General features: G+C 44.3%; 2 protein-coding genes across 6 annotated transcripts in view; both read right to left on the bottom strand.

The window, feature by feature from the left end:
* NXPE3 (neurexophilin and PC-esterase domain family member 3) lies at positions 1 to 22,820 on the bottom strand. Its single transcript, XM_029578039.1, is given in 8 exon segments — positions 1 to 313; positions 315 to 337; positions 339 to 473; positions 475 to 522; positions 7,268 to 7,411; positions 7,413 to 7,644; positions 7,646 to 7,998; positions 22,461 to 22,820. Coding segments are annotated over 8 exon segments (1,596 nt in total). The 3' UTR covers positions 1 to 12.
* CEP97 (centrosomal protein 97) overlaps positions 19,917 to 27,846 on the bottom strand; it is a 38,842-nt gene continuing 30,912 nt past the window's right edge. For all 5 annotated transcript variants that reach the window (XM_029578802.1, XM_029578800.1, XM_029578798.1 and 2 more), the window contains one exon: positions 19,917 to 27,376. In XM_029578802.1, coding sequence (XP_029434662.1) covers positions 26,687 to 27,376 — 690 coding nt within the window. In that variant the 3' untranslated portion in view covers positions 19,917 to 26,686. The remainder of the gene's footprint in view (positions 27,377 to 27,846) is intronic.

Below are 27,846 nucleotides of genomic sequence, written 5' to 3'. Positions count from 1 at the left end.
CCCGTGATTTTCTTAAGTCTCATTTGGGCATACAAAAGACAGGAGCACGTCTATCTGATTCTTGATACTGTTTGGCCCTAGGTGCAATGAGTGTGGCAAGTAATTTGCAAGGGACATCTCCCAAAAATCCACAAAGAAAATGCTGACACCCGAGAACATCTTCCTCATGATTGCATCGAGCTGCAAAGAAAACCAGTCGCTGTTGAACAGGCTGATCTCCGGCCCCAGCTCCTGAACATTGGCCATTCAGATGATGACCAGGGGCTTGGGACTAGGCTCCAACAGGGGCAAGATGGCCCCATGAATATTCCTGTCTCCGGATATACACCTCCAAGGGGGAAGGAGCTGAAATGCGACCAAACAGTCAGGGCCACCATGCTGTCCATCTCATTGGCGATGTAGCGCAGCTGGCTGCTGGACATCGTGGAGAAGCAAATCAGATGGCCAAGACAGCAGAACTTCCCATGATGTGGTGTTCATTGACATGGAAGGGCCCACATGCTTAGGGCTACTGCGGTTAATCTAATTCAGACCTGAAACACAGGAAATAGAACAAAACGTCATTCTTCTGCTGATGCAAGAGTTGGAAGTGTCACAATGTGGCTGACGCATAAGACTGTAAGCTTGGGGACTTCAGTTCGACTCTCTCCTCCAGAGCTTCCTCTGTGACTTTGAGGAAGTCGCATGATCTGCACATGTACAAAATAAAATTGCAAATGCTTTGATGCAAAGATGTTATGGCCATATAGTGTGTATTATTTTGTACAGAGCCGTATACTCTGATGACACTGTACAAACACGATGTACTGTTATTACAATCAAATATCACGTTAACTGCATACAATTATTTGCTCTTAAGAAAAGAATCTCATCTCTTTAGGTATACACTTGACCTTCTGATCTTTGTCTAAACATTTCTATTTCTTAAATTACTTTGTTAAAGGAAAATGTTTATCCTTCAGTTGTGAAGCAAAAACAGTTGATCACATCTCACATTTTACAAGGTCAGCGATACACCTTGGCTTGGGAAAAAACACAAAATAAACAATAAAAGTGTGGAAAGAATAATGGGGAGCTTATTATTCTAAGATTTGCTTTGATTTAAATTAGGAACTAGAGCATACCTGAAAGAAATATAAAAAAGGAATCTTCAACAGAGCTGACCATGCAGCAAGGCAATCATTTAATGAAAGATTTGCACTTCCATGAGGTCATGATTAAAAAGTTAAGCAGCGGAGATGGATGACATCTAAAAAAACAGAAATCTCAGACAGTTAGTCCACGAGAATAAACTTGACTTCCCCGTACACACACTAGCAGGTTCCTTCATCAGAAAGGGACAGACTTAACATAAAGGTATAGAAGGAACAGATTATCAGAGATGCCTTTATGGACATGGGAGAAAACAACTGGGGCTCACTATCCTGCAGCTGACTGGAATGTGACTTCCAACAAACCTGAACAAGAAATTCCAGACAAGATGCATCTTGGACCCAGGGTGTGTGCGCCTCTCTCTCTGTCTGCCTACCTATCAGTGAGAGAAAAGCAAAGGCTTGAAGCCACATCTGGATGCATCAGTTTCAATCCGGCTCAGATCCCCTGCTTACATGGGAGCACCCAGTCTTTCATCATCTGCCTCAATCCAGATAGCTGCTGGGGACAGGTGGTCGCACTGTGACTCCCCAACGCAGAAACAGCATGCAGACTTTGAGTGATGCCATAAAGTAGGACTGTGCTCCAGTGTAAATTCTGACCCCCCCACTTCACTCAAAAATCAACTCCCCCCCCCAACACACACACACTTTCCGCAACCTCACTTCTTTATAGTACACCAAATCTTTACCAAAAAAAAAATCATCCATACCCTACCGGAAAGGTGGGATAGGGAAGATACGATAGAGACATTTAAATACTGTTCCTCCAAGGTATCGATGCACTGGAGGTGGGCTGCTTTCAATGGACATGAGGCTCTGGAAGAAGGAGAATTAAAGGGGGTAGACTCAGGAGCAATCTAAGGAAATATTTCTTTAGAGAAAGGATGGTGACTGCGTGGACCAGCACTCCCCCCCCCCCCCCGGAACTGGTGGCAACATGGACAGGATCTGAATTCAAGCAGAGGGCGTGGGAATGGGAGGGAGTGTTGAGTTGAGCAGTTGCTGTGGATGGGCAGGCCATTTGGTTTTTCTGTCATGTTTCTTTTTTTTTTTTTTTTTGTAATTTAAAATGTATTGATCATAATAGCAAGAAAAAAAACCACATTACAATAACAGGCCTTAGGCTAATGCAATAGGTTATGGGTCAATTTCCATTTCTGTTGGCATGTTTCTGTTTCTAAGAGTTCTCTACCCAAGTGATTCTCAGCCCAGTTCTCAAGTAGCCACTAGCCAGTTGGATTTTCAGGATATCCACAATGAATACACATATGAGAGATTTGCATAGAAAGGAAGCAGCACATGCAACTCCCTCTCTTACATACTCATTGCAGATATCCTAAAAATCTAACTCGAGAATTGGGTTGATGAGAACCATTGCTATAACCAACGTACAAACAACAACAGAACAACGTGAAACAAAAGTCATCAGGTACTGAAACCACTATCATATGGTGGAATCCTCGAATAGATGGACCACTTTGCCCTGCGACCACTCCATGGCATCCAAGGAGCTCTTGAACTGACGGATGCTGTGTGCTCACAGCTACCACTGATCTTTGTTGAAATAACCAGAGGGGACAGACTCTTGACTCTGCCGTTTTGTCTGATTATCCATGTCTGAAAGAGAGGCAAAGACAAACGCTCTGGATTTTTTTTGGTAGCGTGGGCTGGTTGCACAATTTTAACAGACACTTGCAATTCTTTGCATTTTCCGAAGACGGGGGACCTGTGTGGTCTTGACAGCTCCTCCGCCACATTGGATGGAATGAAAGAAATCACCACCTATGCAGAGTCCAATTATATGCAGGTCAAACACACTTTCCTGCCCTCAGCATTCTGTCAGTTCAAGATGTATAAATGTTGCATCATGAAAACGTGAAGATATTGTGTAAGGAAATTGGCCTTAGCTTAAAAAAAAAAATGACATAAAATGTTACTGCTGGAAAGCCAGCACAGGACAAGAAATATTCCAGCACAGGAATTGTGCAAAGTGTTTACTTATTAGCAGAGTAAAAGAGTTAAGTAGGAGGTGGATTAGCATTTGCCTTGAAAATCAAAACAATCTCTCTTCAAATCATTTTGGGCTTTTCTCCTGCATGGAGTTCTAGAAGCTGTAATGGCCCAGGAGGAAACTGGATTCTCCGAAGGTTGCAATATCTTTAAATTACCAACGATGAGCTTCCGAAACCCCACAGGACCCTGATGCAGATGTTCTCATCAGCATTTATATTTCTTTGCCTTTCTCATCTTTTCCCCAAGCAGTGAGCCAAGAGAGAAAACCCAATTTACAGAAAGGAAACTGCAGGAAATGAAGAAGCAGAGCAATCCCGAATATGACACATTTTTTTGATTTGACTGCAATTAAAGGAGATTGGAGACATCAACCAGCACTAGGATTGTGCAGTGAAAATTATTTTGTCTCATTATTCATTCAGCTGTTTTGTTTTTTCATGTTTGTGTTTTTTTGTTTCCACTCCTATTAGCGCATGCTAAAATCATTTCATGTGCACTAAATGGTTCTACTGCATTCTAAAACAACAACAAAACCCCCCAAATCTTTGCTTTTCCTGTCTTTTCATTTTGAAAATGACATGAAACAAATATTGTTTCCGTTGTTTCAAAACGAAAGCACACCCCTAACTAGCAGAACTTCTCCGCTAGTCTTCCTCATCTAATCACCAATCATGTGTGCTTGATTTCTCTTTTTAGTGACAAAAAACCCCACCCCCATCTTAGAAGTTCTCCTCCTTATCAGCCTCAAATGGCATCAGTGGCAAAGTCAGCTTTTGTTAAATTTGAAAACGGTAAGGGAGTTGAAACCTCTCAGATTCTGATTTGCGTACGGCGCTCCAGGCTTTGCTCTTAAGGAAAGCAGTCCATTCTTAACGCATTGAACATGGGTTTGCCCATGATGCGACGCCGTATTCTGAAATCAGTTCAGAAGGGAGCAGTGCGTGTTGTGGCGGGGCAAACTTGTCATGATCGTATTTCCCCTGCCCTAGAAATGCTGAGCTGGTCACCTGGCCTCAGATAGGATTTCTTTTCAAGTCCTTATGCTGCTTCAGAAATCTTATTATAAAGAAGGATATCCATTGGCTGATTTGATACAGCTGTACTCCAATGTCTGGTCACCATGCCATAGCGAGCAGAACCTATTATGTGGACCTAATTTTCTGAACTTTCAGTTTCAGGAAATGCATTAAAAGTTTTCTCTATTGCAGGACCCTTGATGTGGAATGGATTGACCAGCCCATGGAGGGAAGAGGAAGAGTATTGGGTCTGTTTTGTTTTTTTTAGGAAGTGACTTATGGCTGAATTATTTTGGCAAGCTTATTTGAAATTAATTTCATCAGTTTTAGTTTATTTCTGGTTTGTTATTTTGTGTGTGTTTTTTATACTCCGTGCCAGTCATGTATATGGAGGCATGGGAATAGTAGTGTCTACAATAAATAATTAAAAATCTTACACTACAAATATGCATAAGAACATAAGAATTGCCATACTGGGTCAGACCAAGGTTCCATCAAGCCCAGCATCCTGTTTCCAACAGTGGCCAATCAGGGTCACAAGCACTTGGCAGTGGCTAGTGCCCAATCATTAAATAAATCTCAGGCTACTATTGCTTAATAATTAATAGCAGCTTATGGATTTTTCCTCTAGGAACTTATCCAAACCTTTTCTAAATCCAGCTACACTAACTAATGTAATCACATCCTCTGGCAATGAATTCCAGAGTTTAACTATGTGCTGAGTGAAAAAGAATTTTCTTTGATTTGTTTAAACGAGCTACTTGCTAACTTCATGGAGCGCCTCCTAGTGTTTCTATTGAGATGGTAAATAACCAATTTACATTAACCTGTTAAGTCCTTTCATGATTTTGTAGACCTCTATCATATCCCATCTCAGTCTATTCTCCAAACTGAACAGTCCTAACTTCCTTAGCCTTTCCTCATAGGGCACCATTCCATGCCCCATATCATTCTGGTCACCCTTCTCTGCACTTTCTCCAGTGCAGCTATATCCTTTTTGAGATACAGTGACCAGAATTGCACACAGTATTCAAGGTGCGGTCTCACCATGGAGAGATACAGAGGCATTATGACATCCTCCATTTTATTTGCCATTCCTTTCCTAATAATTCCTAACATTCTGTTTGCTTTTTTTGATCGCCACAGCACAATGAGCTGCCGATTTCAATGTATTATCCACTATGACGCCTAGATCTCTTTCCTGGGTGGTAACTCCTAAGATAAAACCCAACATCGTGTAATTACAGCAACGCTTATTTTTCCCTACATGCATCACTTTGCACTTGTCCACTTGAAATTTCATCTGCCATTTGAAAGCCCAAATCTTCCAGTCTCACAAGATCCTCCTGCAATTCATCACAATCCACTTGAGAGTTAACTACTCTGCATAATTTTGTGTCATCCGCAAATTTGATCACCTCACTCGTCGTACTCCTTTCCAGATCATTTATAAATATATTAAAAAGCCCAGGTCCAAGTAAAGATCCCTGAGGCACTCCACTGTTTACCTTTTCCACTATAAAAATCCTACTCTCTGTTTCCTGTCTTTTAACCAGTTTGCAATCCACAAAAGAACATTGCCTCCTATCCCATGACTTTTTAGTTTTCTTAGAAGCCTCTCATGCGGGACTTTGTTGAATGCCTTCTGAAAGTTCAAATATACCACGTCTACTGGTTCACCTTTGTCCACATGTTTATTCACCTCTTCATCAAAATGTAGGGGATTTGTGAGGCAAAGCTTCCCTTGGGTAAATCCATGTTGGCTGTGTCCCATTAAACGATGTCTATCTAAATGTTTTCTGATTTTATTCTTTATAACAGTTTCCACGATTTTCCTGGCACCGAAATCAGGCTCACCGGTCTATAGTTTCCCAGATCACGCCTGGAGCCATTTTTAAATATCAGGGTTACATTGGCCATCTTCTAATCTTCAGGTACAATGGATGATTTTAATGATAGCTAAAAAAATTAACTGAAATAGGTCTGAAATTTCATTTTTGTAATTCTTTCAGAATCCTGGTGTATATGCCATCCGATCGAGGTGATTTATTACTCTTCAGTTTGGGAATCCAGCCTACCACATCTTCCAGATTCATCGTGATTTGGTTCAGTTTATCTGAATCATCTTCCCAACATCCTCTTCAGTAAACAATGAAGCAAATAAATTAATTTTTCCACAGTGGCCTTATCTTCCCTAAGTGCCCCTTAAATTATTTCTCCTGTTGGACTCAGAATGTCATTTTGGCCAGAGATCAACTGGTATTTATAGCACTGCACCGGCAATGAAATTGGGAAGACCAGACAGGCCTCATGAACCGAATCTGCCCTCATTCTCTGTTTCCATTGTTTGCAGCCACTGGAACACTATTGGTGGTTCTGCTAGTTTTCCTAGTCTTTCACCAATAAAATGATGAAACCTGTTGCTGTAGAATGACACACCTGTTTACTCCTTTGTGGCACTGTGGGGGTGGCTCTAGCCGGAAACTGCTTTGGTTGTAGGGCGAGGGGCCTCAAGCTAGGGAGTGCTTTAGCTGCTGTATGTGATCCAAATTGGAACCGGCAGACCCTAACATGCAAGAGAGCTATTTCCAGCTGACAAAATATACTACCAAAGTTGCTAGTATAGCGTCCTCACCTGGCAATTACATAGTGCCCATTGTCAGAAATTTGCAGGGAAAAACTAGTACAAAATTTCTAACAGAGATTCTGCCATCTAAACAATCAAGTTAGGCTCAGAAATACAGTTAATCATCTGCTATGAAATGGACATGACAGTGAGCTTTTAAGCTGGATAAGAAACCCCCCCCCACACACACACACAAACCATATGTCAATGAGTATTAGAGGAGGCAGCAAAGGGGGGGGGTGTGAATTTGAAAGATACCTCAGCACTGCAGCACAAGATGTAAGCAGCTTTCAAAACAAGAGAGGTGGGAACGATACGATGCTGGAGGAGAAAACATTCAGGAGTAACAAAGAAATATCTCTTCACAGAAAATGCGGTGCATGCATGGAACAGTCTCCCCACAGCGGCAGCAAGAGCACAAAGCATGGGACAAGCAGAGGATCCTTTAATGCTATAACCTTAGGAAAAAATGCTTTCCCCCCCCTCTCTTGAGAAGTCCTTTCTGGTTTCCCTCTTTGGCATGGTTGACACGGTTGTTGCCTGTAGCAGAACCACGGTTAACCAGTGTACAGGTCAGTACAGTTGCACATAGGACTCTCCACCCCCCTGCAAGCACAGATTGCACACAGTGGGTTCTGAGATGCTGCCGGCCTGGAAGAAGCTTTTGAAGTAGACCCTATCAGGCTTGTTCTCCCATAACCTCTGAAGGACACCAACTACCTCGCTGGGATGGACCAAAGTCATGGATACAACGACTTTCCCTGGCCACCTCAAGGTGAAGTAGGCCGTGTAAAATCCATTCCAGTGGTTCACGACCCTTCCACTCACTCCAGCTTTCTGGAAGGAAGTGGATCTTCGCATGCACATAATCCCCACTGTTCTGCTTTGGCCTGCCTTGGATATCATCCATGTGAATCAGGACCTCCAAGGGCTCCCCCCATGCAGAAGTGGAAGTGAGAGTTCAGAATCACAAAATGGCAGGATCAGTGCTTTGCAAAAATTGGATCTTTTCAGCTGGAGGTAAAGGCCACTCCAAAGCAGAAAGCAACCATTCTTCTTCCGCTCGTTCTTCTGGGGACAGGTGCTGGTGTTGGTCGTCACAATAGGAACCTTCGCTGGTTTGGGTCACCTGGCTTAGGAACTGTTGCTCTTCTAGCCTGCTGGATCTGGATGATAAGTTGCGATTTAACTAGTCAGAGGCAAGAATGGCTTTAGAGCTGAATGACCCACATGATAGAACGCGGACGGAGAGTCACAGTGACCTCTGGCTAAGGAAATTTCCTAATGCAATGAACATTCCCTGAAGTTGTGCTCCTATTTACTCGCTGGGAAGCAGAACCTCTGCATTAGTTAGTTCAGCATTCTTGTAGCCAGATTAGTCCTGGAGAAAACTGACTTTTCTGCAGACTGTGATACTTTTTATGTGACCAACAAAAGAATTATCAAAAAGGAAGATTGTATGTGAGCTTTAGAGATCACAAGGGTCCAGGTACCATCCAGCAAGTTCATGGGGACCTAGGTTCGGGCAACAGCCTCACTAGTTTTGGCACCTGTGTAGATTACTACAAAGCTTGGTGGTAAAAGCTAGTGGGGGGGGGGGGGGGGGAGAAATGCCCGAGTGTTGGACTCATTAAGCTGGAAACTTGTATGGACATCTATCCAGGATGGTACAGAACCAAAAAGAGGAAGAAAACAAAAGCCAACATGGATAAGAAGTAATATCCCAGAAGCAGACAAGTCTCTATGGCTGGCAGCTAGGATATCTCTTTATCAGCCTAGACCTGAATAACTGAGCAGACTAACTGAGGCTTTACCTGCTGTTAGTATGTAACAAAAGCCTAACATAACTATTTTGGTTCAATTAAAGCTTTCTCAATCTACAAAGGATCGGAGTGTGTATTCTTTTGACAGTTTGACCACATTTCATTACAGTATGCTGTGTGAAACATCAAAGACATCAGGCCATCTACCTAGAGCTGGCTCAAAGTAAGTTTCTGTACAGGCCACAATTATTAGTGCATGGGTTTAGATGAAAGATGCTGTAAGTCTGAATCACTGAAAGTCTTAATAAGGCTATTAAAAAAAAATGTATATCCTGCCTTATCTTCAATTCTAAGTAGGTCACAAGCTCTGTGCATCCATAAATGAAACAAAAAATAGTCAATAAAATATGACATTAAACAAAAAGCAAAGTGCCCATCATCATCAGATGAGAAGCCTATGATAACAATAAAAACATTTGACATTAAATAAACATGCAATGGTTCTGAAGCACTAAAAGAAAAGGTGGAAAAAAGGAAAGCTTCACATAGCCCACAGCGCTCCCACGCACGCAGCCACACACACGACACGCTTATCATTCAAGTGGGGCTTTTAGAAAAAGCCCTCAACGTAGCAAGCTGGGGAGCCGTAAGAAGAGGAGCCTGCACAGCTGGTGAGACTTCCTTCAGAGAACCTGGCATGTTTAAAAATCAGAAGCCAGGGCCTCAGCGCGATTCGATGAACGTTATGCACCAGCGCCAAGCCAGTGGGCAGACGCGCGGGCGTCTAAGCAACAATTGCAACCGTACAAGGAATACAGTAGCACTGTGCCTAAGGCGACAGGTCTATTTCTTTTTGTCTGCCCCCTCCCCCTGGCTTTGGTAGACCGTCTTCTGTGTTGCTTTCTGGGCCCAGCATCAAGACAGCCAGCGCTGCCAGGATCGGAAAGCAAAATGGGTAGGGGCAGGAGCTCATTATCTGATCATTGCGCAGGCTGCCCATCGTTAGGATAAATACCAGTGTCATAGAACACATTTCCGGGGAACTGGGCGTCACCGATCTTTGCTCTGTACACATAAAAGACATCTAGAGGAGTTTACATAACATTCAATCACTGTAGCGTGGATAATTACTATTTAACAACCTCAGCTCTTAGCTGGTGGCTCTTTTTACATCATGAAAGTTTTCAATCTAAAATAGTTTTTTTTTCAAGCAGGTTCAATTCTTCTGCTTCGGCAATGGTTAGAACGTAACTGCAGCCCCAGTGGAAGGCGAGTGGGAGAGTGTTAACGCCTCATGTCGTACAGGCAAAACGTCAAGAAGGGACAGGACTCAGCTCATCACTCGGACCCTACCCTTGGATCTTAGCTAAAAGGCTGAGGTGAACACGAAGGCAAACCAATCTGCTGGTTCTTCAGCCTATTAAGCCTTGTCAACACCTCTAGCTTGTTCAGGGGGCTGAATTTAGCAGTGACTTGGGGGGCTCACCAAAGTTTGATTCCCCACAGAGAAAGGTAGTTTGGTAGCCCAACTGGCAAGCATGATGCAGAAATGTAGGACAAGGGCCACAGACTCAGGCAAGCAGGGGAAGGGACAAATTACGTTCAGAGACAAGTATGGAAAATTGTGCAGGGAAATGAGAACAGTGCCAACTGGTCAAACTGTTTTTGTTTCATCTTTAACTTGTTTTTAAATCACATCTCAAATATACAAAACTCCTCTTTTGAAGTCACACTTTATTCAAACTTGATGTCAGGAACCTGAAACCCCAGGAATGCAGGACTTCAGGATTAGCCGCAAGACCACCTAATCTCAGATCAGCTCAGTAGCAACAAATCTCCTTGGCAGAGGTGGTCCAGGCTCCTGGTGGCTCCAGCCTTGGGTGTGGCCCTAGATCCGAGGCTGGATAACAGGAGTTCTTGCCTGACACACCTTTGCTGGAAGCAAATAGGCCCAATTCCTGTTTCCCAGTCACAGCTACACCCTGACACCCTCAATATTCTCTGGAAACGCCAAGCCCCAGCCCGCACCCTCAGGCTCAGCTCACAGGGAGTGAACGTTGCATTGGGTAAAAACCCTGCCTGGGCCGCTTTCCTTCATGCAGCCTCCATCCTTAGACTGCCGCCGACTCAGGCCCCCGCTCTCCTCTAAGAACCCGATTGAGGCCTGGGATGTAGCAACACAATCCCAGAGCATTGTTTGATGATCACCTCAAAAGCAGTGCCCATTTTACTTCAGACCCATTGCAGAGGCTGAGTACCCGGGGAAGTAATAGAATATCCCCCACCAGAGATTCATAACAGCAGCTCGGACCAACATCTTCCTGGGAAGGTTTACAGCAGACCATGGCCGGAGACAGGGCGATGGAAATGAGTAACAGAATTTGTCCGAGGTACCCAATGATTCATTTAATAAAAAAAAAAAAAAATTGTAGGTGAGAATTGATATGAACTCTTGCCTTAATGGAAAAGCAGGGGTCATGGGGGGACTTGCAGATGCTCAAGCAGCCAGGAAAAGTAGCAGCAGAGAGAAGAAACAAATCGGCAGCAGGTTATGAGGTCCAAAGTCTGCACAAGAGCACCTCAAAGCACACGTGGATTCCGGCTGCATTTTGCAGCGGGTGCTTCGGTGCCACCATCCCACTATGGCCTAGAAGAGGACCCAAAAGAGGAAAAGACATCTATTTCTAGGCTTGGGGGGGGGGGGGGGGCACAAACAGGATGGGATGGCGAGACGCCAGCTGTTACTGGCCATTCATCGTTAAATAAAAAAAAAAGAGAGAATAAAATAAGTTGTTGTGTTGAGCCAGGCTCTGGGAAGGAGAGAGAGCTGCTTCGTAGGTGGGGCCGTCCGATCATTGTGAAACCACTTCCGGCTTCCTCTCACTGGAGGGAGGGAGGAGGGGGCTGGACTCGGAAAGGCAGGAGGAAGAGAAGAGGAAAGAGGCAGTCCTGCAAGCTTGTCCTGCCCTTTTATTTATTTTTATTTTCTGGCTCTCTTTCTGTGTTTCATCCAAAGTTTCAGCAATAGGAAAAACATGCTACTGCCATTGTTTCCGCCCTGCTCAGTCCGCCCTGAGGAGACGGCAGCAGAAGTAGTGAGTCAAAGGTGCATATGTGCCTCGGCTTTTGTCTGTAAATCAACAATCCCCCAAGGTCACTTTTCATGACAGGGCAGTTCTAGCCCATCTTCCCCCTAAACAAACTGTAATGGGAAGGAGGTAGTCTGGGGTACTCATCCCAGGTATTGGGGGCCAGCAGCTGTCCTTTTGAGGAGAGACTGTGGTCATTAGCAGCCTTGTATGGCGGCAGTCAAAGCCTGCCACGGTAAAAGAAGAATCCGTGGCAGTCCTGAGGGCAATTCACAGCAGCAGCACATCACAAGTGGGAGGGAAGAGCCTGGCGGGATTGGAGAGTGGCGAGAGGTGCAAAGGCTCTGTAGTCCCTGGGAACTCGCATGGAGACAGCAGCAGAAGTAATGCTGAGGGCCAAGTACAGCGGGGGGAGAACAGGACAGGGACATAATATAAGAACATAATTGCTATGCTGGGTCTATCAAGCCCAGCATCCTGTCTCTGACAGTGGCCAGTCCAGGTCACAAGTACTCGGCCAATCTCAAATAAATGAGATATTTCATTCCCTGAGATAAGTGCTGGATTTCCCAAATCTACCTGGCTAATAAATGTTCATGGACAAATAACCAGTAAGAAAAAAAAGGAGGTGATAATCCCCTTGTACAGGTCCTTGGTGAGGCCTCACCTGGAGTACTGTGTTCAGTTCTGGAGATCGTATCTCAAAAAGATACAGAGGCAGGATGGAGGCGGTCCAGAGAAGGGCAACCAAAATGGTGGGGGATCTCCATCAAATGACTTATGAGGAGAGGTTGAAGGACGTAAAATATGTACACCCTGGAGGAGAGGAGGTGCAGGGGAGATAGGATACAGACCTTCAGATACCTGAAAGGTTTTAATGATGCACAATCAATGACAAACCTTTTCTGTTCGAAAGAAAGCAATATAACTAGGGGTCACGAAATGAACCTGCAGGGAGGATGACTCAGAACCAATCTCAGGAAATATTTCTTCTTTGTTTAAATTTGCCAGTTGCTAGTTGTATGGCAGTGAGTCCCTTAGTCCTAGCGCTGCTTGAAAGGGTACATAATAACCATTCCCTATTTACCTGTTCCATATCCTCTCTACTGTCTCTTTGCCAAGCTAAAGAACCCTAATCTGTATAGCGCACTACTGCTGAAGAGCAGCGTCACCTTCAGAGGGAAAGGGAGACAACATAAATGCAAGGCTGCTGTTACAGTATAGAAAGGAGTCTACAGACTCATAACTCGCTGGGTGGTATTGACTTAACAGAAGAGCACCACTTCTATCACCCCCCGGTTCATGCTTTCTGAATAGTGGGAGAAAACTTGTCACACAATTTGGAAACCCACCTACAACCTTTGGGACCCTGAAGCTGGGGAATTTCCCGGGTCCTCAGGCTGCTACATTAAAATTAAGTTAAAACCAAAACGAGCTCCTGCAGCTGATGCCCCTCGTATCCTTTCATTCCTTCCCTGATGGAGGAGTCGAGCAACCCACATACACCGCTGCGGGGCCACCACCGCTGCTTCCACAAGATCCAGAATTGCTCACTAGAGCTTGGGGTGAGATGGAGAGGGCTGGGGGAATATCAGAGCTGCAGGTCACCGTAGCAGGTTTGTGGCTGATCCCATCAGTTGCCTTGCCTCCCCATCACTACGAGCTGCTGGCATGGGCTGCACTCCTGTGCACGAGCCCCGCCATGAGCAGGAGTGTGGTGCAAATATGGAACACTGCAAAAGTTGAATGTGCTTTCTGCTGATCTATGTGCCAAAGTTTGCAACAGTAAAAGGGGCTCATTTCCTAAATGAGGAGGAGGACCCAACCAGCACTAAGGGACACATTTTCCATGACCACGTTTCAGCTCATGCACAGACAGTCAGGTGAAACCCACATAGCTCTCGGCTAAAGGTTCCTGTGTACCTGGTGTTAAATGGCGGCATGTCAGGCACCTGCTGGCAGCCTACCTATGTGTGCACATTTTTTTAAATTTGGAATGTATGGGCGGTTATCTTCTAGGCTTCTGAAACACACCCAAGAACGCCTTTTATAATGTGGCTAAAAGTAGAGATGGTGTAAACACACTTCAAGATGACTGAAAAGATTCTTATGTGCATTCATTCTACCCACTAGGCCAGGGCTGGACGTGCTTTTGAACTCTAAAATCTCACTGGAGGTCCAAGCGGGATGGGGGTAAGCAGAAGTGAGGTTTGAGGAGTGGGGTGGAGAGGAAGAGGGGATCCTGGAAGTCCAACAGCAGGAGGGGGGATTTTTCTCCACAGCCTGAAGGAATGTGCATGGATTTCCAACAAGATGCAAGAACATTTTTCTTAGAGCTTTAATCTTCCTGCTTTGTCCATGGTTGTGTGTCATATGTGCAATGGGGCTGGATGGCAGGGTATTTGTCCCCCATATTATGCAAGTTCTCCAATCGCAAAATGGCAGAATTATTTTACAATTATTTGGGTGCTAGTACGGGAGGGATGTCATGGTAGTATATTTTTCTGCTGCGATTTTTATTGTTCACCATTTGGACAACGCAATTAGGCCAACCAGGTGATATAGGAAAAAAACTAAATAAATAAGAAATGAGCATCTTCAGCTCATGGCTCAGAACTTACAATCAATCTTAGCTGAAAAGAAGCAATCTACATCCTTGTTCATCACAATTGCTGCTTCCAGTATCCTGGTGACAATAACGCAAAGTTTGAGCAGCTGTACTGTTGGATTTTTTGCAAGCTGCAATACCCTCTATTGAACCAACCTAAGAATTATCAAACATCTTTGGAATTATTGTGATGTTGGCTTAACAACAACGATCATCATAGCAAAAATAACCACAAGTGGGGAAAATGCATGCTAGCTGCAGTGCACCCAGCACATTTTCCTTAACTTACTTCTTCCACCCCTCCTTAGAAAGTCCATGGGCTCGACGACAAGGTGAGGGTACAAATGCCTGCCGCTTCTTCTACTCCCCCCCCCCCCCCCCCCCCCCACTAAAACTGTCACAAGATGGCAAACGCCAGCATTGGGAGCCTGACAGAAGGTACATGCAGCTGTTTAAGTGGCCATAGCCGCCCCTGTGCACCTTGAACCATCCAATAGATATACTCACGATAGTGAGCCGTGCCTAAAAAATATTTAAGAGTTTTTCCTTCTTCCCCCAACCAAACAAAAAACTCTGCATACATTAGCATATAAATAATTTATTTTAAATGTGATTCACAGATGTACAAACATATAAAAATATTAGAACACAAGTTGCAAATACTCATAGAAAGTGTCAGGACTGCACCAGCGGTTTGAACAACACATTTTCTCAGCAAGAAAACCGCAGTCCAAATGAAGGTTTGACTCCCACGAGGAGGAGTGCATGGGCTGCAACTGCTAGGGAACAAGACGACAGTGTGAATCACAATCATTTGTCTCGTTGCTCAAGAACACTTTTGTTAACGCAGGTTATAAAATGCAGCCTCTAGTAGCCAAGCCTCTCTTGTTTTAAACAATCCTTTGCTAAGATTTTGTTTATCGATAGGAACCGGTTTCACCAGAGGCACAAACTGCAGCTTGTGTCCAAAATGAAACAATTCGATCTCTGGTTTTCACCGCCATGAGACAAAACCATTTCTGTTGCGAACACTTCAGAAACTAACAAGAAAATGCATTCATATTTTTAGCAAAATGGAGCAACTAGAGTTTGTGCTCCTAGATGGTCCTCTTTGTAAGAATTTGCTGTGCTATAATTCACTTGACTAGATGGCACAGTCCTTAAAAAAAAAACAAACCTAAAAATAGGCTGTCAAAAAAAAACAAAAAAACTATTTTTGCACTTGGATGAGAACAGGTGTATCTTGTGGTTTTGTACGGTATTTACACGTTAAGAGAGTCTGGATTCAATAACCAGGTGAACACACGGTATGGATGCTGTGTATTGCTTGGAAATGCTGGACCAATTCTAAATAATTGCATTTAGGGAGGCACAGGGATCGGTACTGGGCATTTTTTTTTTAATTTCTCTTCCTCCCAAGAAGGGAATATGGTGGGCTTCACAAGCAAACCTGTCCAAGTGAAAAAAAAAGGCTCATGTTCAGGTCAAGATAAACTAAAATTAAGACACTGCAAATCACACGAGAGATGCAGAAAATGGTTAACTGAATGATATTATGCAGAATAAATTCAATTTGTTTTGCTTTATACAGGAAACAGACTGCTAAATACATAACTCACAGCTTTGATTGTAACATGCATATTATGGTGTCTTTTATGAAGAAGTATTAAGCAAGCTATACATGCATCAATTGGCCTGATTTTAAAATAACCCTTGGAAACTTCCAAGGACACCAGCCTAGAGAGTGTTTCACACTCTCTAGGCTTTATTCTGGCTTTTCCAGTGGTCCAATAAAAAGAGAGCTACAATTAGTCTGACTTTGCCCCCTTGCGTGCTATTTTTATAGCAAATGATGCAACTTTAGAATGTTTCATTACTTCAAGAATAAGTTTGCATGGAGAGTGGAGAAGCACAAATGCATGAGATATACTCCAAAAACAGATGATCTCAGCTTTCAAAAACCCAGACATGACAGCCAGAGGTTGAAATTGTTTCCAGAAAATCTGGTTTAGTTAAATTTCTGTACTCCCTTCTGCATGAAGACACATCCTTGCTGGCTCCGTTCCCTCACTGTGGTCTTTTCATTTAGGCAGGAGCGCCAGCTAGTTTCTTGGCTCTATTACAGCCTATTTTTGGTCTTATTCAGAGTCTCCTTTCTTTTTGTGCTTCATGTGAAAAACAATTACTTGACACTTTCTTGGGAATAAAGGACATGAATCTTATTTACTGTAGTCACACAGATTTTTTTTTTTTTGTTAAACCTCCATCCTTGCATTACATGTAAAATAGGGCAACAGAAAAGGCATTAGTGTGATGCTTGTATAGTTCCAACAGAGACAGCATGCTAATTTAATTAGATTCTTATTAGGTACAAACAAAGGAGGTAATTTTCAAAAGGCTTAACATGCATAAACGGACTTTTGAAAATTGCTAGATTTACATGTATAACTCCTTGAAAAATTCACTCCATAGGGCTGAATGGTCACAAGGTTGTATGAACATAAATGGGGTTTTGAAACTTGCTACGAGGCAAGATTAGCTAGGGGGTTAAGGAAGTTCTTCTCCTTTACTGGGGCGAACTGGGAACAGGTAATTGCGTCGACTCGCATCTACTAAAATCCCCTCCACTTACGCAATCGAGGTGGTATTTGCATGCGTCAATGTAAAATTGTGTGCACATGTACGTAAGTAGAGCTGATTTTTATACCATAAGCACATACGCACGCATATGTTATAAAATATGTCATGTCCAAGTGTGCAAGCTGGCAAATGTGCTCCTGCGCAGTCTTAAAATCCAGCTTTCAGACTGTAAGCCTTTTATGGACAGGTAAAATACCTGAATGTAATCCACTTTGGCTGAACAGTTAGGAAAGGACAAATGTAAATAGATATGGCACACAGTCTAAAAACAAACACTAACATTTTCTCAGGAACAAAACAGCACACGGAACAAAAATGGGGAGTTTAATGCCTATTTTACCCACTACGTGAATTATCTTAGTTTGTAAAAGGTTTTCTTAACTGCATGAGGTACAGAGAGTGTCCAGTTGATACAAATCATTCAGGACTGAGACATTTGGAATACAGCCACAACCTGTGCATTTAATCTACGATGATTGATCATGCATTAGAGACAACTTAAAAGTGATATGTAGTCAACAATTCCAGATTGTGGGGAAGGCTTGACTCATGCATTCACAGGTCTTAACTCAGCTAATCCTGTACCTTACAACACCCGGTATTGTACAATGCATGCTGCAAACCAGACATTTTAAATAAACGGCAGCACTATCAGACTCAAACATGGTCTCCATTTTAAATGCTGTACCAAATTTCATAATGAAAGCACATTAAACATGAGGCAAGTTAGCTAGCAAATTAAATGGCATACAGTAGTGAAACAGCTCAAATACTGTAATTCCACTTTTACTAAACTGGCACAACATGCAGAATAATTAGATTCTCTGCTCCTCATCTAGAAAGTTCTCTTTTCTTTATAGACATTCGGTTTCCTTCTTGCTACATTTTCTGAAGGTGTCTCTCCCATTTTGCCCTTAGCCTACGTCTGGCCCCTTGGACTTCTTTTTCGGAGACTGCATTGCCTCCGTTTATCAAATGACAATGCGAGACTATTCCAAGGGCCCACAACATTGGACAGAAACCAACCAGACTTTCTGAAATCCCCTTTTTGTATCTTATCCACTGGGGGTTTGCAAAGGTAACATTGAACTGTGAAACCTTGAAAAAGCTGGGTGTCTGGCCCTTTCACCGGGGCAGATGTACTAAGCAATCCCCCATGAGCACATAATACGATAACCCATAGTTTGGCGTATTTCAATCGTTAGCAGATACTTCTTGCCACAATAAAATATTGCTTTAATTCAGTCTTGTACTCAACTCACAGACAAAACACAAGTTCTGCTTGCAGGGAAGTATTCTACATGTCAAAATGTAAACCACAAAAAGCAGCAGAGAAGACATAAAACTAAGGATTATAGGGGTATGTATTACAATGTCTTCATGTGCTGAAATAATTTTAATCTCACGCTGGACAGCGAGGTATATAAAGTGTATGGCGACAAGCGTGCATGTTACTTGCAGGTAAATAAAAGAAAGCACACTAATAAAATGCAGACCTACAAAAACAAATACTATTTAAAGAAACAGTCCCACTGCAGAAGGATTTTACTTTGCAGCTTCCCTTATGTTTGTTTGTTCTTTTAAATAAAAGACATTTTGATTGAAAATGTACTATTTTGAGGAGCCCCAGTCAAACTTTGCACAAACTAACCACCCAGACTACGCCAATGCTGACCTATTTCTGTGTTTCTTTCACGTACCATATAAAGAATCACCATCATTTTGGGATAACTGCTTAACACTGTAACATAGTAAATAACAGCAGAGGCAGACCAAAACGGCCCACCCCAGCAAGAGTTTTCAGGGTGGTCACAGCCACCCCATGCCTCATGATCATCCTAGGGATCCTTTGTGTTTCTCTTGTGCTTTTTTTGAATTCCGGTGCCAATTTTTTTCTCCGCCTCCACTGAGAGAACAAAATAAGGGGCACGGTACGGCAACGCTATGAGGAACGGCTGAAGAGGTTAGGGCTGTTCAGTTTTGGAGAAGAGACGGCTGAGGGGGAGATATGATAGAAGTCTACAAAAAAAATGAAAGGACATGAGCAAGCTAATGTAAGTTGGTTATTTACTCTCTCAGACGACAGGAGGACTAGGGGGCACTCCATGAAGTTAGCAAATAGCTCATTTAAAACAAAATCAGAGAACATTCTTTTTCACTCAGCACATAGTTAATCTCTGGAATTCATTGCCATAGGATGTGGTTAAGGCAGTTACTGCAACTGGGTTTAAAAAAAAAAGGTTTGGATAAGTTCCTAGAGGAAAAATCCATAAACTGCTATTAATTAATAAGCAATAGTAGTCTGAAATCTATTTAATGTTGGGTACTTGCCAGGTACTTGTGACTTGGATTAGCCGCTGTTAAAGACAGGATACTGGGCTTGATGGACCCTTGGTCTGAATCAATATGGCATGTTCTTATTCCAGATACCCTCCAGACTTTCCAGGAAAGGATGTTTTCTGAATTTGGTCCTGTCTTCCCCCATTCCAAAACTTACGTTCCATTGAAAAAGGTCTGCCTTTCAGGTATGTAAAAGTCTATCATATCCCCATCTCTCCTCTCGAGTATATACTTTCAGATCCTCAAATCTCATGTCAAATGGCTTCTGATACAGAACCCACACCACTGAAAACCTGAGGCACCTATTTTTTTTCTAAATGATAGCGCGTTGCTGATTAGAATTATTTGAATCCCAAATTTAGGGAAAGTGGATATGTCAGTACCCATCTGAGAAAAATGAAGCAAAATGCAAGTATCTCTATAGGGAATAACACATGGTTTCACGTCATTAATTTCCAAGTTGCACAGCTAATAAATTGGATTTCACCATCCACCCCTAGCAGTTTAGACACCATGGAAGAAAAGCATGCTTAGGGACTTACAGAATGATGAATGCCTTAGACATAGACTCACTTATACATGTGCCAAAATCTGTTACTCTTGATTTTAATTGTCTCTCACACATAAAAAATAAATAAATAAAACAAAACAAGAAAACAAAATGTGATACTCTCATGATACCACTCACCTCCCAACTGTGGATGTTTAATAAAAATGTCTAGAAAATCATTCTGAAAAATTCAAATGAGCCTTCAACCTGAACTTTGTGTGCAAGAATCTTTGCAGCCCAAAACCAAATCTAAATTTAATTAATAGGAGGGAGAGAAGTATTTATACCAAAATGTAAAGCAAAAATGCAGTATGAAAGAGACAGGTGCTGCCCTACACGTACACTTTTTAGGAGAAAAGGAATCTTTCGATTCTTTTAGGAGTATATGGATCTTGCATGTTCAGTACCCTGGTGGTAAGGATAGCCCATGCTTAGGGAACCTTATTGAGTTCTGGTGACATACATCTAGCATTATCAGTTTTTGGGTACCAACATCAACAGTATTTCACTCACTATGCTGGGTGTGTAATGTTTGAGTGCCAAAACTTGGCCCTGCATGCCATAAGTTCACCATCATTATAGGGTTTGTAATCTGCTATGATCTAGAATACTTGCAGCAGTACCAACCATACAGGCATGCAGATACAGTAATGGGAGGAAACACAGACATCAAACAGCAGTGCAGTATGATGTGGGGGGACCACCATACCCCAGGAATCAGACTATATGCTTTAATTGGCAAGACCAGATCTGAGCAAACATAGCTTATATTAACACCCCCCCCCCCAGTGCCCCCACATTTCAGATCCCTGTTGGATACATTACTACAGAATACTTTACTTGGTTATTAGGCCAATTTACTGGCTTACAGAAAAACCTCCTAGACAACATTCGCCACCACCACAAAACAAAGGAAAACTGGGTCTTACCTGCTAAGTTTCATACCTGTACCACCACAGATCAGTCCAGACTCCTGGGTTTTGCCTCCCCCTCCAGCAGATGGAGACAGAGAAAGTTTTACTGTCACTGCCACATAACACGAGGTGCCACCTGCAGTCCCTCAGTATTGAACTGTACCCAAGCCACAACTCAAACAAACAAAACCAACACCTTGATTGATTAATCTCCCCAAACGAGAAGTGGGAAGAGGAAACCTAGAACTGAAAACTGTGCCCACACAAAACCCTGTGTAGGATTAACAAAACCTATGCTGTTCTTCAGAGTAATCACACTAAAACAGATCAAGCGGACTCTGCAATTATTCCTTTCCTCAACTGGGTGGGACTCTGGACTGATCTGTGATATTACAGGAATGAAAATTAGCAAGTAAGAACCACATTTTCCTTTCCCTGAATGTACCTAGATCAGTCCAGACTCCTGGGATGTACCAAAGCTTCTCTAAACAGGGTGGGATTGTGAGAGTCCCGCTCGCAGCACACTTTCACCAAACCCCATGGCCTCTGGGGCCTGGACATCTAAATGATAATGCCTGGCAAAAGAGTAATTATTTTCAAGTAGCTGCTCTACAGATCTTCTGCAGCAAAACTTGCTGACACTCGGCCCAGAAGACTGCCCGAGAACGGGTGGAATGTGCCTGTAGCCCCTCCGGAACAGGGTGACCTTGATAGATATACACAGAGCTAATAGCCTCTTTCAACCACCGCGCATTTGTGGCTCTTGACGCCATATGACCCTTTTTGGCACCACTCCACAGCGCAAAAAGATGATCTGACAAGCTAAAGCTGTTCATGACCTTCAGGTACTGAAACAAAGCATGCTTTACATCCAAATGTTGCAACTCTCTAGCCTGAACCGTTGTAGGATCCAAACTAGGGAAGGTCAGCAGCTCCACTGACTGATTTAAGTGGAATGAAGACACCACCTTCGGCAGAAAGGAAGGAACCGTGCTCAAGGACACTCCTGCATCTGAAATTCTCAAAGAGGACGCCCTACATGACAAGGCCTGAAGATCGGAGATTTGGCGAGCTCAACAGATTGCCACCAGGAAGACAACTTTCAAAGTGAGATCTTTCATAGTAGCTCATTTCAGAGGCGCACACATACTCTTAAAGACTTCATTAAGGCTCCAGGAAAGTCAAGGCTTCCAAACTGGAGGATGCAAATGCTTCGCTCCCCGTAGAAAATGCACAATGTCCAGATGTGCCATCAAAGACATCCCTTGAACCTTACCTCGAAGACAGCCCAAAGCCGCCACCCGAATCCTGAGGGAATTAAAGGATAAACCTTTCATCAAACCCTCCTGCAAGAAGGCCAAAATATACACCACCGAGACTCGCATAGGATCCACCTTCTGTCCTGTACACCAGGCCTCAAAAACTCTCCATACTCTCACATACGCCAGGGACGTGGAAGTCTTCCTAGACTGCAAGAGGGTAGCAATGACCTCTTATTCCTCAATTGCTCCCTCTCAAAAGCCAAGCCGCTAGACAAAAGCGATCTGCCTAATCTAAACAAACGGGACCTTAACGCAGTCAATTCGGCAGATGAGCTAGCTGCAATGGGCTGTCCATTGCTAGGATGATCAAGTCCACAAATCACTGACACCTCGGCCACTCTGGTGCAACGAGAATCATGTCACCTGGATGGAACTCTACGTGTTGCAAGATCTTGCCCACTAATGGCCAAGGCGGAAACACATACAGAAGGATGTCCGTCCGCCAGAGTAGAACTAAGGCATCTACTCCTTCTGGTCCTCTTTTCTTCTGCCAACTGAAGAACTGTGAGACCTTGGCATTGTGGAAGGTTGCCATTAGATCCACGTACAACGTGCTCCACCTGCGACTGATGAGGCACATCACTCCCTCTGACAGCTCCCACTCTCTGGGGTCCAGCTGCTACTGGCTCAGCAAATCCGCTTGCATGTGTTCCAGGCCCACTATGTGGGAGGCTGCTAACCACTCCAGATGTTGCTCTGCCCAGTTGATTAAATCCTGGACTTCCTGAGCACTGCCCGACTTTTGGTGCCCCACTGTCAGTTGCTGTAAGCCACCGTTGTTGCATTGTGCAACAAGACTCTCACCAGCCTCCCCCTCACTGGGGCAGAAACACCTGTAGAGCCAAACGTACGTCTCTCGTCTCTAAATGAATGATGGACCACAAGGCTTCCTCCGTCGACCATCGCCTTTGCACAGACTGGTTCTGACACACCGCCATCCGGAGAGACTGGCATTGGTGGTGATGATTGTCTAGTCTGGGATATTCAAGTCTACACCCTGTCTTAACTTGTCCGGAAGGAGCCACCATGAGAGACCTGAACGAGCATACTCCATAAGTGGGAGAGGTAACTGAAACAGCTTTGACAAAGGATCTCAGCAGGATAGTAAAGCTGACTGTATAGGCCTCATATGAGCAAACACCCACAGAACCAACTCCAAGGTGGGAAGCCATAGACTCGAGAACTTGCAAGTAATACCAGACCTTTGGTACCTGCTTATCCAGCAATCCGCAAACTTGAGCTTGCAATTTGGAAATCCACTCTTCAGTGAGGAATACTTTCCCCCCCCCCTTGATATCGAAACGCGACCCCAGGAATTCCAAAATCTGGAGGAAGGGAAAAGATGACTATTGGACAGATTGACTATCCATCCCAATGATCTCAGGGCCAGAGGATTTCTGACTTCGCACGAATCAGCCAGTCGTCCAGATAGGGATGGACCAGGACCCGTTCCTCTGGAGAGTCACAGTCACCACGACCATTACCTTGGTGAAGGCCCTGGATGTAAAACTGAAAATGTTCTCCCAGAATCAAATCTCAGATATCTTTGATGATTGGGCTGGATTCCAATGTGCAATATACTTCGGTGAAATCCAGAGACGCTAGGTACCCCTCTTTGTGCACAGAGGCAATTATGCAGGGTTTCCATGTGAAACTGAGGAACCTTTAGAGCCACATTCACCTTTTTTAAACAGAGGATTGGATGGAACGTGCCCTCCTTCTTGGGAACTATGAAGTAAATGGAATAGTAGCCTGTCCCCTGCCCTTCCAGGGGGACAGAAACAATGGAGCCTAGCATGCGCAGACAACAGTTTCCTGTGCTGCCAGCTTTTCTTCATAAGTACATGGGAAGACAAGAACAAATCTCTTAGCGGCTGAGCAAATTCTAAAGCGTAATCTTCGTTTATCATGCTTAAGACCCACTGGTCCAACGTGATCTTGGCCACTCTTTGTAGAACAGAGCCAGCTGGCCTGCTAACACTGGAACTGAGGAGTGGGCTAGCCTTGCATCATTGGATTTGGCTCCACCTCCATCCTGGAAGGAGCCATCTCTACCTGGCCTTTGCCCTTGAAAGGACTGGTTCCAGGATGGTTGTCTGCCCGAGGACTATTGTTGTGTACTCTTCGACGCTCTGAGCAACCAAAACCACCAACTCCCTCTGAAGTGGGAATAAGGAGGAAAGGAGCCTTTCCCTTTCGGCTTATCCTCAGGCATTTTATGAACTTTATTCTCTCCGAGAAACTTAATCATCTCCTCCAAGTCCTTTCCAAAGAACAACTTCCCTTTAAAAGCCAAAGCTCCCAACTGACACTTGGATGAAACGGCAGCTGACCAATTCCTCAACGGGAGTCGTCTCTAGGCCGAAACTGCCGACATCATAGTCCTGGAGGAAGTCCTGACGAGATCATATAAGGCATCCGCCCCATATGCCACTATGGCTTCCAGCCACTCCGCCTGCTTTGTCTCAGATTAAGACAAGGACCTATCCACTTGCAACTGCTGCACCCAGATTAAGCCGGCCCTCAACATAAAATTGCTACACACAGCAGCCTGAACGCCAAGGGCAGACACCTCAAAAATCTTCTTGAGGTGCACCTCCAACTTCCCCATCTTGAAGGTCCTTCAGAGCTGTAGAACCAGCAACTGGAATGGTAGTCTTTTTAGTAATAGCCAAAATAGATGCATCCACCTTTGGGACCTTCAGAAGCTCAAGCGTATCCTCTGGCAAAGGATTCAACTTATCCATGGCCCTGCTGACCTTCAGGCCTGTTTCAGGAGTATCCCACTCTCTAAACAGCAACGTACTGACCGACTTGTGAAATGGAAGAGACCTCTTTGGGTCCCGGAGGCCAACCATGACTGGGTCCACTGCTCCTAATTCTGATTCTTCTCACAGGATCTCTATACCCAGTTCCTCCAGAACAGCGGGTATCAGGGGACCCAGCTCCTCCTTGTGGAACAGCTGTACCACCTTGGGATCATCACCGTCGACGGTCGGGTTCTTGGTCAACACCTGATCTGGATCCTGATCCATCAAACCCAGATCAGAACCCAGAGGGTCTTGCGTTCGTGGAATATCCGCTTCTGAAGAGCTCTCCATGGTAGTCATCAGAACCAGGGCCCCTAGGACTCACCGGATCCTCGTGGCTCCTGCCACCCTGGGTCTCGTTGCCAGCCTCACTGAAGCTGCCTGCTCAGCCCTGCGCCGGCCCATGCCTTTCCTGGCCTTATAAGCTTCTGAGTTCTCCTGGGTATCCCTCCTTGCTTCCTGAAGGAGGCCCCCTGAGGTCCTCACCACTGGAGATAAAGGAGGAGGGAAATCTCCCTCCCTGGCTCACGTGGCAGCGCTGAATGTGGACAGGATGGCTACCGTTCCCATGCTTAGCGGGAAGGGACTGTCTGCAGGCTGCCATGCTGACGAAAGCCTCCCAGGCTCATGGCACCTGGCTGATTTAGTCACTGCCATGATCCCTGAAGCGCCCTCTCTGCTGGAGAGGCACCGGGAGCATTTGCCATTGAGCGAGAGACAGATGCACGCACGTCCCCACAAGCTGAACCGTGCAGCATGAAACCCAGCACCAGGGAATGACAACAGAAGAGCTGCCAGAGGAACAAGGAATAAAAACTGAGCTGCCTGATCACTTAAGCAGATGAGCCGGGGTAAAGCGTGCTGTCCCACAGCAACCCCTATTCGCTCCCTTTGCCTTTAATTTTGTCCTCTCTTGTATTATTAATTTTTAGGTTTTTTTTTTTGTTTTGTTTTTTTTATGAAAAATGCTTTAATAGACAATGAAACAAATTGAAACACTTCCCTTAAAGAAGCCAACAGGCTCAGTCCGTCCTTCAGGGCAAGGGAACCGGAACCCCCAGTTTTTTGCCCTATCTGGCGATGAAGAGCCAAGCAACAAAGGGTCCCTGATCCCCTGCTTGTCTGCCTCACAGACCAGGGGGGATGGCCCCACCACGACCTAACAACCCCCTGGTAGGCAAGCACTCCTAGATCTTCTAGTCTCACTCTTTTTTTTTTTTTTTTGAAAACTCCGACTGCAGGCTTTGCAACTCCACCATCTGCTGGAGATAGAGAAATACTAAGGATCTACAGGTGGCACCTCATGTTAAGTGGCAGTGTCAGTAAAACTCTCTGTCTCCATTGGCTGGAGGGGAGACAAAACCCAGGAGTGTGGACTGATCAGGGTATGTACAGGGAAAAGCAAGCCACCGATCAGTAGGTAATCCATACAATATTTGTAACATACATGGACAAGAGAAAACTGCAGGGCATGGATAAGAGTTACCTGCTTACGGATGGACAGGAGCAGGTACAAACAGAATGCTTGGGTGCGGGCTGATAAAACAAAATAATGTTAGATAGTCAAGTCCAACTGTGGTTATAGAGAATCAAGTAGTGTTTTTGGTACTAAATTTTACAGAAAACGCAGGACAAAATTCAACTGTTATCAAATAAAAAGTGCAACAGCTGGGAATGACCCACTCTTTTTCCAGCATCGATTCCCAGACTATCCATTTAGTACAGCTTGGGAAAATGAAAGAATTCTCTCGGACACAGAATCCAGAAGTTCCTGTCTGGTATGAATACAAATTCTATATAAAAGAACAGGAAATTAAACTTCTGAACTGGTGTTAATCCTGCTAAACAGTTAAACTAAGGTGCTGCATCTGAAAGGCAGGTCCGTGCTCCTCTTGCTCATCTTGTCCTGCTTCCACATCCAATTGACAAATGCCTGGAGACGGCCCAATTTCTTCTTGCCAAGTGCCTGATGTGTCACGAGAAATGTCTGTTGATGGGATGCTGGAGAAGGAATCGTGGTTAGAGGATTTGGCGGTGTGGGGCCGGCTGTCGTCTGTCCTATCATCGGCATCTTCCCGCTGCTGAACAGAATTTAAATACTGCTGGAGGAGGCTGTTATCTGGCTCACTGCTGGAGCTATCTTTGCTGCATTCACCGTGGTCCTCAGCAGCAGACTCCTCCGTGGTGGATGGCAAATCGCCAACAAGATCCTTGTATTGTTTGATGGTTTCCAGGGATTTCCCTGAGCTGCTGCTTCCTTCTGTGGAATTGTTTTCAGAGCCCAGGGAGCAATGCAGTTGAGTTTGGTCTGTCACAATGGAGTGGAAGCCGGAATCTGGAAAGTCTGGTATGGACTCCTCAGTGCAAGCATTTGAGTCAGCGACTTGCTGGGGAGAGGTCTCTGGGTTTGGATCGAGCGACTGGTCAGTCAGTTTGCATGGACATGAAGTGCTTGATGTAGGAACCTCCAATTGTTTGTTGCTGTCAAAATGCTGGTTTACTGAAAGATGCCATTGATGAAGGGATTGAACCTGTGAAGCAGAGAAAACACAGAGGTGACAGGCTGTAAGAACTGCACATCTGCTCATCATTCTTTTTCACTAACAAAGCAATAAGTCCAGGGCTTTCAACACAACTCCATGAGTTAGGAGTCTGAGATGCCACTCCAGTTCTAGTTGTTTGCTTCTCATCCCAGGGCAGTCTGATACTCGATGTGCTACAGTTCATATTGGGATAGCAGTTATAAAGCAAAGACTGCACTACCATTTCACGATGGCATGGAATCATGGAACTGTATACAAATCAGCCCATGGATGTTGGAGAATGGTAAATCTGCCTTGCAGAAATCTCAAAGCATTTACATCAACACTTAATTGGACATATAGATCCATTTAACAGATAAAAAGAAAGAGGAGAGTACAAGTAATAACCCATGAAACTCTCTCAGGGGATAGGACTTTGTCCAGAACTCACAGATGGGGAGACTGGATAGACAGCACTA

This window comes from Rhinatrema bivittatum, chromosome 15, assembly GCF_901001135.1.
Source record: "Rhinatrema bivittatum chromosome 15, aRhiBiv1.1, whole genome shotgun sequence".
NCBI classification, from domain to species: Eukaryota; Metazoa; Chordata; class Amphibia; order Gymnophiona; family Rhinatrematidae; genus Rhinatrema; species Rhinatrema bivittatum.
The sequence above is the reverse complement of the archived record's forward strand: the minus strand, read 5'-3'. Positions and strand labels throughout refer to the sequence as shown.